Here is a 12,071-nt window from a genome sequence, read left to right as displayed (position 1 = left end):
ACAACTGGTTGCTTCAGGTTGTTTTGTTTTCAGATTTTGTAGTGTTTTGGCTTCTAGAAAGATGTAGAATTTACAGATCATTTAATTTTGGATGCTAACTGTGTTTGGTCCCACATGCTTTTAATCTGAACACATTTGAGATAGTTTCTCTGGAAACAAGGATTCACTCTCTTTTCAGACTATGGTGTACTGTCCATTCTTGAAAGAGAACTCCCCAGTGCAACTGGTGAGGTTGAAATTATTTAGGGCCCTTTTATGCCAGAGAAGAAATTCCATTTTCCATCTAGTTTAACATTCTAATAGTTATCTTTAGGGGCTTGATTCAGGCTTGCTGATGTCGATCAGGCTCTTTCCACTGCTCAGAGAGCCAATATCATCAAATTTTCATTTTGCTTTGGTCACTACTGCCTGATTTCCAATATACTTTATCATTACACTCACAGCTAGTTTTATTTAGGTCAGAACTGTTGTTACGGGGATTATTTAGATTTTTTTTTTTGTTAACCTGTGCAGCCATTGCTCTCCATAATTAATGCAGTACATCTGGGAGGTATTCCAGACAGACCTATGTCAAGGCAGTCTAGTCCACATTCAAATAGGTATCTTGCCATTTTACAAGAAGAGTTTCTTTCTTTCTTGACTTTACTATGAGATCAATAATTTTCCGTAAGTTTATGTGAGGAAAAAGTTTGTTGAAACAATATCCAGGGCCTCTTTTTTTAACAATAATTTTCCTTTGCTATATCTTGCCAAAATTATTTAAGCCTCCCAGTGCATATTTATAGGAAGCCTGGACAATGATGGAAAGAGGATTCATTTTTTTGAGATCTTGTTCAAGAGTCTCAGTATTTCATTGCTTTATTAGAAAGGAGAATTTTACCTGACTGTAGCTTTCCAATTTCTGTGAGAAATGTGTTTTCACAGGTTACTCCAAGGTCCATAGTAGATATATTTACATCCAACAGGCAGTCATGGTGCATACTTTTACCATGGCGGATATACTCCAGAGGTGGATCTATTCCAGACCCTTTGTCATCTGCTGGCTCCTCACCTGAGCCCTGCCAGGCTCTGGCAGAGCTTTGTGCTCCCTGTACCAGGAATAAGATGTGAAACCACTGCTGTAAAGCAAATACAGAGCTCTTCCAAGATAGGCTTGGCTAATGCTACCTTCAGATGGAATGAGTAGAATGTTTACTGGAGGCTATGACATGGCTTTGACTCACCTTTGCCTTCAAGTTTGTCCAGTTTTAAGTGCTGTGGATTTCACTCACAGGTAATTTCCTTTGCTGCTTGTTAACTGCTGTTCTTCTTGTATTAAGGATGGAAGAGGGAATGGAGAGTACGTGCAGAAGTCAAGATTAGTCATTTTGTCTGTTTTGTAGGCAGAAAGATCTGAACACTCACCAAGAGAGCTACAAACTTGTTTGCATGATTTTGGCATATGCTTAAAACATTTCTGCTCATTATAACACCAGTAACAGAGCAGGATATGCCCAGGGATGTGTTCTGGGACACAGAACGAGTCTCACCCTCCCCACGTCTATGCTCCATACTGTTTTGCAGCTACATAACAAATTACAGGCTCTGGAATTGGCTCAAACAAGAGAGCAAGCTTGGTGTAGCAGTGGGAGAGAGGTTGGTGTTGCAGAGAACTGGACTCTGAGTCTTGGAAACTGAGAATCGGTATTTTTGAGCAGCATACCTCTTCAAATGGATGAGTCCTGCTCCTACTCAAAATTCACTCAGTAAAAGCTGTGGAGAGGCCCTCACTGGCATGACACTTCAGGTAAGCTGTGTTCCTTTTGGGATTTCCCAGCAGAGGTCCGTCTCATCAGAGCGATGCCAATACAGGCATCATTCTTCATTTCCTGCAAAGAAACTTGCAGGAGGTGAAGCTTTGAGAACAGTCCTCTCCCTTTTCCAAACTGCATTCCCATCAAAAAACTTGGAGAAGTTATAATAGGAAAAAATTTTGTCTTTTTTTTTTTCTTTAGTTGTGTGTTCTCAAACTGTTTTCAAGGGTTTATAAACCAGGGCATGCAGCTTTGCAATGGATAATCTGCATACTTACTCATTCCCTGACTACAGGCCAGAGGCTTCTCTGTGACAACAAATGAGTTCTGACTGGGCACCAGGTCTGAAAAATATATGTACGCATTGTCACTGCACATCTGGAATTTAGAACTGCTAATGGATTTGCTGTGATAGAAAAGAAAAGTGTCTGGCCAATAAACTTGGTTTATATATTTATTTTAAAAAGCATTACCACATTTCTGGCTAGTAGCCTTCCATCCTCTAGACTTTACACCAGTGTATCTGGAATGCTAAGCAGCTCTTTCAGGGATGCAGCCATATCCCAAAAAGTACCTTCATTTGAAATAACTTTAAAAACTAATTAAAGAGGAGGAAGGTTTACATACCTAGCCTTGTATATCAGCTCCTACAATCTCAGAAACCACAGGTGAAAATTCTCTCAGACTCTCTGTCAACCCACTTTATTTTCCAGGGCGCCGCTATGAACATGTGCAGCTGTCTTTAAATAATATATTTTGACCTCATTACATGTGCAACTCAAAAGAGCAATTGTGAGCAGCTTTCTCTCAGGACTAGTAGTGGAAGCCTGAGAATTTTGAATTCCTACATGTCACTTGGACTCCCTTGTCACCATAATCATTGAACCCATGGGCAGAGCTCAGCTCAACTTCTGTAGGGGCAGGGATGCCACGTTTATCAACTCAGCCTCTCTCAAACACTGGGAAATAGCAGTAGAATAAAGCATCAGAGACCAACAAAGAGAGAAAACTGTAAGACCACTGCCTCTCCAGGCAAGGTCATAGGCAGCCACCAGAAAAATACATCCCATGATGATGCATGAAAAGTATTTCAGCCAAGTTGAAGGCAAGTCTTGTTTACAAGCCACCTTCAGAGCTCTGAAGCTTTGGCAGGGACAGCGCTTCATGTCTTGATGCAGAGGCAATGTGAAAAGCTTCCCCACACAGAGGTTGTCTTTTATCTTATTGATGTTTGCTTCTGTAAATCTCATACCTGTATGCTGTGAGCTCTGAGCACAGAGTATTTTTTAGGCAGGAACCAACCCCAAGCTGATGGCAGTGCCACGTATGTTTAAGTGAGGATTTGTAGAGCTGGAGCACTGAAGGCCTGGAGAACCAGAGACACATTTTCATTTTCTTCATTCAAGATTAGGAATTATGCTCAAACTAATTCCTAATCTTGAGTGAAGAAAGTGAAAATGGAAAGTGGAAGCAGGTGTAAAAGATCAGTTTTTCATCATCAGACCTCCCAGGTGTCTTACTGGCAGCTGTTTTGACGTCCACATGATGGCATTGTAGGTACATAGAGGAATGAGAAAAATAATTCATGATCCCCTTTCCCACCCATTTTCCACCCAAGCTCTCAAGATTGGCTTCATCACAAAACAAGAACCAGCCCAGTCAGTGCTTTATAAAGCTTTATTGCAAGATGTGTTTACATAATGCTGCAGAGGTGAGCTTTTTAACTACTTATATCAAGAACTTTTGGACACTGGTCTGTGGTCAGTTTTCCATATTGACCCTGCATGGCACAGAAAAAAAAAATAGGGTGTGATTGGATCTTTCCAGACAGTAAAGTGGGAAGAGTGGGGGAGAAGAGGCAGATAAAATTAAAATCCCCCCTAGTTTATACTAAATGTGACACAGCTTCTGAAGGATCGATACAAACGGTAGGTGAGCTTCACGTGTAATAAAATCTTAAAAGAGTAATTCAAGTTCTTTATGAAATAGAACAGAAACAAAAATGCATTTTCATGGACAATTAAATTTAACATAGAATGAATTCACCTAAAATGAGAAAATAACAAGCAAAACCAAAAACTCAACCAAAAGGACCTGTAGATAATATCTCTGACCATGCATGGCTTGTTTTTTAAATTACAATTCACAGAATAACACTGCTGGAGAGCCTATTTTACACTATGCTACACAGAACATGGAAAAACATGAGTAGTGACATTTACACAATTTTACAGTATTTCTCCTTTGTCTAAGAAACACGTCCTCTTCTACTTTACATTTTTTTACAATTCCCAGCTCACAAAAAAAGGACACTATATGCGCAAAGACAGTCTTTAAAAAGGAGAAATGCATCCAAAGCTACAAATAAACCTTTTCTTTCACAGAAGCCTCTGTATTAGATAGTGATTAAACAAAATATATCTCTATTTGCCACTCAATGTGAAATTGACTAATTAGATTTTTTTTTTTGGCATAAACATCAAACTATACATCTCTGAAACTCTTTTCTATATAACTATCAAACTGCTTGCCAAAAACTTATTGGGGTCACATCTGAAATGCCAAATGACCCAGATGATGCCCCAGTTGAAGCAAAGGAAGGTGGGCCATACATGCTGTTCAAATGTTTGTGAATGGTTTTCGATGGTTGCCTACAACCAAACATCTTGCCATTCAAAACACTTCAGTTTATTTTCTTTCAGAGCCTGTAAACCTGGCAGTTTTTCCTCCAGACGAACATCAACATCTGTATCCCTTCCAGCCTAAATGTTCCTTGTGTCCTGCTGCTGCAAGCACAGAGCCACCATCTGACTGTGTCCCAGGGTCAGGCTGCTCACCAGTGCACTGAGCCAGCCTTGAAGGTAACGGGAGGATTGGAACATGTGCAGTGAGCTACAGGAGTGAAAAGGAGAGAGGAATATGCTCCTTCTTCTGTCTAACACCATGTTCTCGTGCATCTTTTGGATAGAGGCAGGCAGTGCATGTGCCTGCCCATGAGTTGCAGTGGAAGGATGAAGAATGAAGGATGTGAAACTGGTGGGCTGGCACCTTGTTCCCATTTAATCTCTGTGAAATCAAAGCATTGCAATAACCACAGCTGCACAGTGAACCTAACACAGACTACTGCCATCAGCCACAAGGTTTCCAAAGCATTTTGGACAGCCACTTGCTGTGATTACATCCCCAGGGAGGCTGCTGCACGGCAGATGCCTGAAAAAAGGAACCATCTGCTGCACCTACAATAGCATTGTGCCCCTCAGGGTTGTGGTGGTTGTTGAAGTCCTCAAATGTAATTTCTCAATAACTTTTAGTGTTGGCCAGGGTACATTTAGAGCACAGCGCACCAAGGATTTTAGGTGCTGTCCTGCAGAACCTTACAGGAGGCCCTTGCTGTTCACTCACATCATGACAGACTCAAAATTTCTGTTGAACTGGGACAATAACCCATAGCTTGATATTCACACGTTATTATCTATTATGCTATAAAGCCAAAGTCTATCTAAAAAACTGATGCATTATTTTACTGACAGAATCAACCACTGCAAAGATTCACTAAAAAAGGGTTTCAAAAGAGAAAAACAAATGTATTTTTAAAACCATGTTTGAAGCTGCTTCCAGTATTTAAGGGAGAAAGACCCTCATTAAACAGCCTTTTTTTTGTTGATTTTGGATTATGGACAAGGAGCTATCAAACAGAAAGGTCATACATAGCAGCCAAGGGGCTATAAAACATCTGGAACACATGAGACTGGTGCCTGGCCTGACTGAAAAGTGAAGAGTGATGAATTTAACTTTTGTGAGGGCTCTTTTACTCGCAAGTGTGGCACCCAAGCATTCCCTGGGGGTTTCTTCACCGCAACTGCTACTGAGCATTATCTCCACTTGGGAGTGAGATTATTGAAAGTATTTGCATGCAGTCTGTTTTTAAACATCAAGTGAGATGAAATAAAATTAGGATAGCTTCCCTTTGGAGGTTATTTCATGTGCTAAAGTTTACCTCAGCATCCAGATCAGGAAGGTATTATGGTGGCAGTCAAGCAGACACAGTGCTCGGTGCACTGCATTTGCAGCTGACTGTATCTATTGGAAAGGGAAGAGAGGTAGTTATTATGGCTGCAAATATTAAAAACAGCCTTCATGGATCTCTGAGTGAGAAATGGGAACATGTGTTACTACATAGTGTATCCAAGATTTTTATATTTGTCAGAAACCAATCCATATATCACAGAAAACTTGTCTTAAAACAAGTGTTACATCCTTATGGTGGGCTCTTCCAATGCTGGAAGGGCAGGCAGCAGCTCAAAACCTGAAGGTTATAACCTCACTAGACAGAGAGAGGCATACAGATATCATGAATTCCTCTACTTCATCTGGAATTCACTAGTTAGATGAATGTTATTCCCACAGTCAGGGCATGCTGGCACTCTGGAGGAAATACTGTCCCCTTACAGATTAGTTGATAATTTTTATCAGGAACCGAAATGGAAATCTCTCCTGTAGTTACTGTGCTATACTGTGTCTGATGATCTTATTGCAGTGAACGGTGAGGACAGTGGAATTTATCTGACAGTATACTAGTGCATAAACAACACCAAGTTATTCCTCAGAAAAGCTGCTATCAGTTTTACAGATAAAGAGCATAAAAAAATGCCATGGAAGAACAGAAAAGGAAGAATTTGCTTCACATGTAACATCCAGAGAATATGAAAGAAACCACCTTTTTTTTCCACTGAACTTACTCCAACTTATATTATTCCCCATATTTAATGTTCTCCTTGATAAGGAACATATAAAGTTTTGCAAAATTTTTGCACAATTTGGAAAATACATATGCCCAAATTCACCAGCTATGTTATGTTTCAGAGACAGATGCTGTACTATGCTTAAATGAAACACAAATTTGTTCCCTGTTAGAAAGTGGCCACTAACAGCCAAGTGGTCACCAATTTTGCACATTCAGCATATTTTAATTAAAATATTAATTTTTAAAGACTTGTTTGATTTTCTCCCTCCAAACAAATATAGGATCTCTGACAGCATAAATGTACTTTGTTGTGTTTTTGCTTTTTTTATCACCTAACAAGTAGCGCAGTTCAACATGACCATTTACATTCAGGGTGTCTTCCTCTTGTTTCAGACTTCAAACACCTCCACGAACCCCCATTACCTTCAGTTCTTTGTTCTAAGCATACTTAAGCAAGATTTTAAAAGTTCATAGTGGTGAGCAGCACATAAAGATCCCCTTTCAAATTTAGATGCTCATAGGTCTTGCCTATTTTTCAGTGAAATTAGTTATATGCCACTTCTGTTTCCTAGTCAGCTTCTTCCTTTCCACAGCCTTCAAATACACAATATCTTATATTGATTACCCAACTAATGCCTTCTGTCTACTTGTAAAATCAGCTTTTTAACAAACTGAGAGGAAAACCACATCAAACTCAATGCTGTTCTTAAGAACCATTGCTCATTAGTGACTTTTTATTCCATGGCAGATCCAAGGCATTGGCAGATAAAGAATGAAATGTTACAATCAAGACGGTAGACAGCATAGTTAGGGTGTTCAGCCACAGGTCTCACTGCAGTGTTGCCAGCTCCCTGGCTCTGTCATCACTTGGATGCTGTGCTCAATGCATGTGATGGATGACCATGGTTTCAGAGGTTTATTGTGTTTGGTTTAACTCTCTTGAACAATCTTCAGTGATTATCCTGTCCTTAAAGAGAGCAGAGTAGAATAACTTGAAGTACCTGACCTAGCCTGGGTGCCAGAAGCAACATTGCTATGGCATTAGGACCCCAGCATAGACTATTAGTTGACTCTATTTTCCAAGTGTGTTTTGCAGCCAAAATGGAACCCTGCTACCATTACTAAACTGCTGCAGTTAACCAGCTTAAAGAAAGTCTCAGTTGTTACTGCTATGCAGACATACCCTTAATCTTAGAGGCTAAGGCAATGGAAAGAGACAATCTTGTGCATCCTTTAGGATCTATTGGACATATACAGACTTTCGCTTAAAGAGTTCCCTTTATGTTATTGTTGTTTGCAGTTCTCTTTAAAATACTTCAGCACTGGCTAGGGTGACTGTTCAGTTCCTCTTCACAGCTGTATATGTCCTCCACTTAAAGGCAGATGAGTTGACTAAATGTTCTTCCAACATGCTGAGGGCAGTTATAAAAGTCAGTTATAAAACTGTGAGATAAGGGCAAACATATTGGAGCTGTTTATTGTGGTACCCACTCCACTGGTATCAAGGATAATCACAGAAAACCAGTAAAGAATAGCAAAAACACAGCAGGCTTTTTAGCAGAGCTATTTCATATTCAGATTCATTGAATTGAAATAAAATCACCACCACATCGTCTTGCAGCAGAGAAAAGCAGCATGAAGGGCACAGGCAAGTGAACAAAACTTCTTGATCTTAGCATCCAAATGCATTTATGGAGTATGTAAAATTGTTGATGTAGATCTCTCTGAAACTGTACAAATGCAAAGTACAACCATAGCTCAACAAAAAGGAGGAACTGTGTTCTCTCCTCTGTGTGCATGCTGCTATGCACAGTATGAGTGTGCATTAATGCACATGAATTCAGGATCCTAAACTCTCCACTTGTATTGCAGGCCATGGCCTGCCCCACAGGGTGAATCACACTGAACAACACTGAGTTCCTGCGAAAAAGACATTCTTTTCCTCCTGTCCAGGTGGAACAGTAAGGCCCCACAGTGAAAATCATGGTCCAGCTGGCTTCAGCAAAAGCATGATTTCACACCATGACTGTATATGTACAGATACATGCACACATGTCCACACATTCATTCTGTACATATACAAAGGTACACATATATTTTTACATTCTTTGGAGGCAAAATAATAGAATACCCAACAAACCACAGGGTTGCACAGATTGTGTATCTTTGCTTAATGAATCTGCTTGAGGAAAATTTGGGTTGCTGTAACAGGAGTTATTTTGCCTCTCTAAGGACTGTTCCTTGCATTGACAAAATGCCACACATTTACAATGACTAAAACAGGGCACAAGGAAAGCCAACGTAAACACAGCTCACATAATGACATATAACCTAGAGAGCCCCCTCCTACCCACATCAACACGCCATGAGAAGAAGAAGCCATGTGCTTTCACTTAGGAACACTCAAATGCTTCCTCAGTTACCATCTGGATGTCATGCTGAGCTGTGGCACACCCTTCCTCTGCCCTGGATGTGGGGTTTTGCATTTTGTTGCTTATTAAAATTGAACTAACAGAGGATAGGATGTTGGGAGCAGCAGAGGAGGCTGGCAGTTCAAGGCCGTGCTGAAGGGTTGTCAGCCTGTGTGCTTCAGATAATCGGCTCTTCTTGTTGCCACCTCTGGGATGTCAAACCTGCATCTCAGAAGTGCTGATGAGGCCCAGTGCTTTGGCTTCTTCTGGTGTTAGCCCACTCTTTAGTGTCCTTCTCACTGCACAGTCATGGATTCCAAAAGCAGGCCAAAAAAAGAAAAACACCAAAAAAACAAAACAAAACAAAAAACAACAAAGAAAATGCAAACAATTAGAATCAATAATTACACAAGACTTTCAGCTGCAAAAACCCCTGTTAACATGCAAGCTCAATCAAATCAAAAGTTGCTATCTATTTAGGGCCTCAAGTTCAGAAACATTGAGCAATGCCCTATGGCAAACTCACTGGAGCATCAACAGCAACTCCAAACAATCAGGCAAAAATACATTTGTCGTTTCTGACATTTAGTCAACAAGAAATTTTAAGGAAAAATACCCCAGCTTTTGAAGAGTTTTTTTTTTTCTCTGAAATTGTATCAGTTGATTTTCAGTCCATAGAAAGTATCATCTGCCCTATTATTTTATAATTCATAAGAATTTTTTAAAATGGCTTTGGGATCTTTATAGGGATTAATGTATCTATCTATCTAAAACCTTTGAGATTTGTAAAACCCTCCCCTCCCAAAGTTAAAAGACTATAAAATTGACTACTTTATAGTTGATTAAAATAATTAAAACTACTGTTTTCATACATGGTCCCCTTTCTTTTGTAATGTTCCCCTATCCTAATGCCACTTGTATAATCTTTCCTATTGGTAGTCTGTAGCATTTTAGCTGAATTTAAATCATAAATCTAAGCCAATCAAAGCCACTGAGAAATTTGTTTCTTAATTTTCCATAGAGTGTTCTGAACACTAGCCCTGACAAGAGTTTTAAAATTTGTGATTGCCTTTTTTATTCAGAAACAAGTGACTGTGTGACTGCACACAGTGAGCATCAGTGTCCTCCTAGTTTTACTGGTGCTTTGATTTTCAGGTGAATTAAAGACACAAGTGGGGTGTTCACATTTTAATGTTCCTCAAGTACAAAATGCACATTGAGAAGTTAAAGCTTCATGCAAAGCATAAACAGTGACTTAATACTGAACAGAATATATTTGGAGCCTAGAAACAGTGAACTCTAGAGGAAACTAATCCTAGAGAAACCAATTGCAAAGAGTGGTCAAGGAGTTCTTGCCTAATTTAGCACAATTAAGACCTTTCATTTACTGAGATATTCAGTCCATGTAACTGAAACTGGGTGGTCACACTCATGGGTTGAGCAGGAGTGAGAGAAGGGAATGGATTGGCATAGACAACAAGGGGATAAGATAAAGGAAGATTATGGCATATCTGAACATTTGATTCATGCAGGTTGAATGAATGGGATCTATTTTTGGTTGTGAAACAACTTTCATCAGATACTGAGGTTAATCAAATGAGCTGGAAATGCCACATTTCTATTTCCTCCATTACCAAACCCTTACTTGAAAACTTTTTTCAACACTCACTCCTTTCTCCTAGATTATTTGTATTATTAAACACCATCCAGGGGTCTGAATGACAGCTTTTTAGGATTCCCAGTTTTTCCTACAATACTGATCAGCAACATCTCCCAAGTTTACCAATACTTAGGTTAAAGCACTGCAAGTTTAAATGAAACTGACAAAGCTAAGTTTAAGAAAGACCAGTACTACCAGGAGAGAAATAAACTACAGGAAATGCTCTGGTCTCCTTGTTTAAGAATAGACAACAGGACTTTTGACTCAGTTCTCATCATTGGCACTCTTTCTGCCTTCTCAGATTTGATATCCAAAATATCCACGGTGTCAAGTGGTAATTTCTAGACATATGCTGTGGAATGCCTTAGGATCTTAAGGTCTTGGGGAATCACCAAATGTTTATTTCTCTATCAAAATGAACTGTATCAGGAATGGAGTTGAAGAAAAAATCCAAGAAAGCTGCAGTAGAAACATTTCTGCCATATTAAACCCGAAGATTTCCCTATGTATTTCACTTGCTTCACTTGGCTGCACTGCCTCTCCCCTGAATGCTTTTTTCTTTACCTTCTGTGACATCAACAGCCAAACATAGACCATAGCTTGTTTGGCCACAAGAAAACAGTGTCATGCTGAGAAATGCAGGGGACCAAACTTTCCCTGCATCCCTGATGGCCACATCCCCAGGGTGGCCGTCTAGATGACATTTCATCTTCCTTTTCCTGGTGGAAAAGTGAACTGGAAAACCAAATGTGGAGCGAATTTCCACATTTTAGACACTTCTGTGGAAGTGTCAATCCAAATGCATTCAGGACTGCTCTCACACATATCCCCTACTCTCTCAAACCACAGTCAGTCAGTCAGTCAGTCAGTCAGTCAGTCAGTCAGTCACTCACTCACTCACTCACTCACTCACTCACTCACTCACTCACATTTTCAAACTGAGCACAGTAACTACTGTAAAACAAAACTATTCTTTTCTCTTCAGATGGGAAGAGAACAAATTGTTATTCCTGTTTGTAAACATTTCACAGGAACTGATGTACTCTGCTAACACTGGTTAGGTATTGGACTTAGCATAATTCTGCTCTTATTTATGATAAGATAAATCTGGAACAACCTTCTTTAGGCCAGTACAACTGCTACTGCACAAATAATTGAGTTGAGACTCTAACTACTGAAAGGACAATGAGTGCCTCTGTAAATTCCACCAAGCAGAACACAGTTGTTTAAATTCCTCCATCAGCCTGAGTAAGAGAATTACTAGTTTACTAGGAAAAGCAAATTTTAAAATATTACAGCAACTTTAGGTATTAAGCAGGAAGTTTCCAGCAGGGAAAAAAGGAAAAAAAAAAAAGAGTTAAAAAATAAAGAGCTCCAAACAATGAAGAAATTTGGTGGTCATAATGAGATTGTAATGAAAATAATAAAAAGCAAAGATGTGAAGAATATTTTCAGTGACAGAA

At 39.5% G+C, this 12,071-nt stretch overlaps 1 protein-coding gene across 13 annotated transcripts in view; it reads right to left on the bottom strand.

The window, feature by feature from the left end:
- Positions 1-3,456: 3,456 nt before the first annotated feature.
- The window catches only part of FHOD3 (formin homology 2 domain containing 3), a 374,599-nt gene continuing 365,984 nt past the window's right edge, over positions 3,457-12,071 (bottom strand). For all 13 annotated transcript variants that reach the window (XM_032746914.3, XM_072924374.1, XM_072924376.1 and 10 more), the window contains one exon: positions 3,457-9,247. Coding sequence is in view for 12 of the 13 variants with exons in the window: in XM_072924374.1 (XP_072780475.1) it covers positions 9,165-9,247 (83 nt within the window). In the remaining variant the exon portion in view is untranslated. The remainder of the gene's footprint in view (positions 9,248-12,071) is intronic.

This window comes from Taeniopygia guttata, chromosome 2 (assembly GCF_048771995.1).
Source record: "Taeniopygia guttata chromosome 2, bTaeGut7.mat, whole genome shotgun sequence".
Classification (NCBI taxonomy): domain Eukaryota; kingdom Metazoa; phylum Chordata; class Aves; order Passeriformes; family Estrildidae; genus Taeniopygia; species Taeniopygia guttata.
This window is presented reverse-complemented; position numbering and strand designations above follow the sequence as displayed.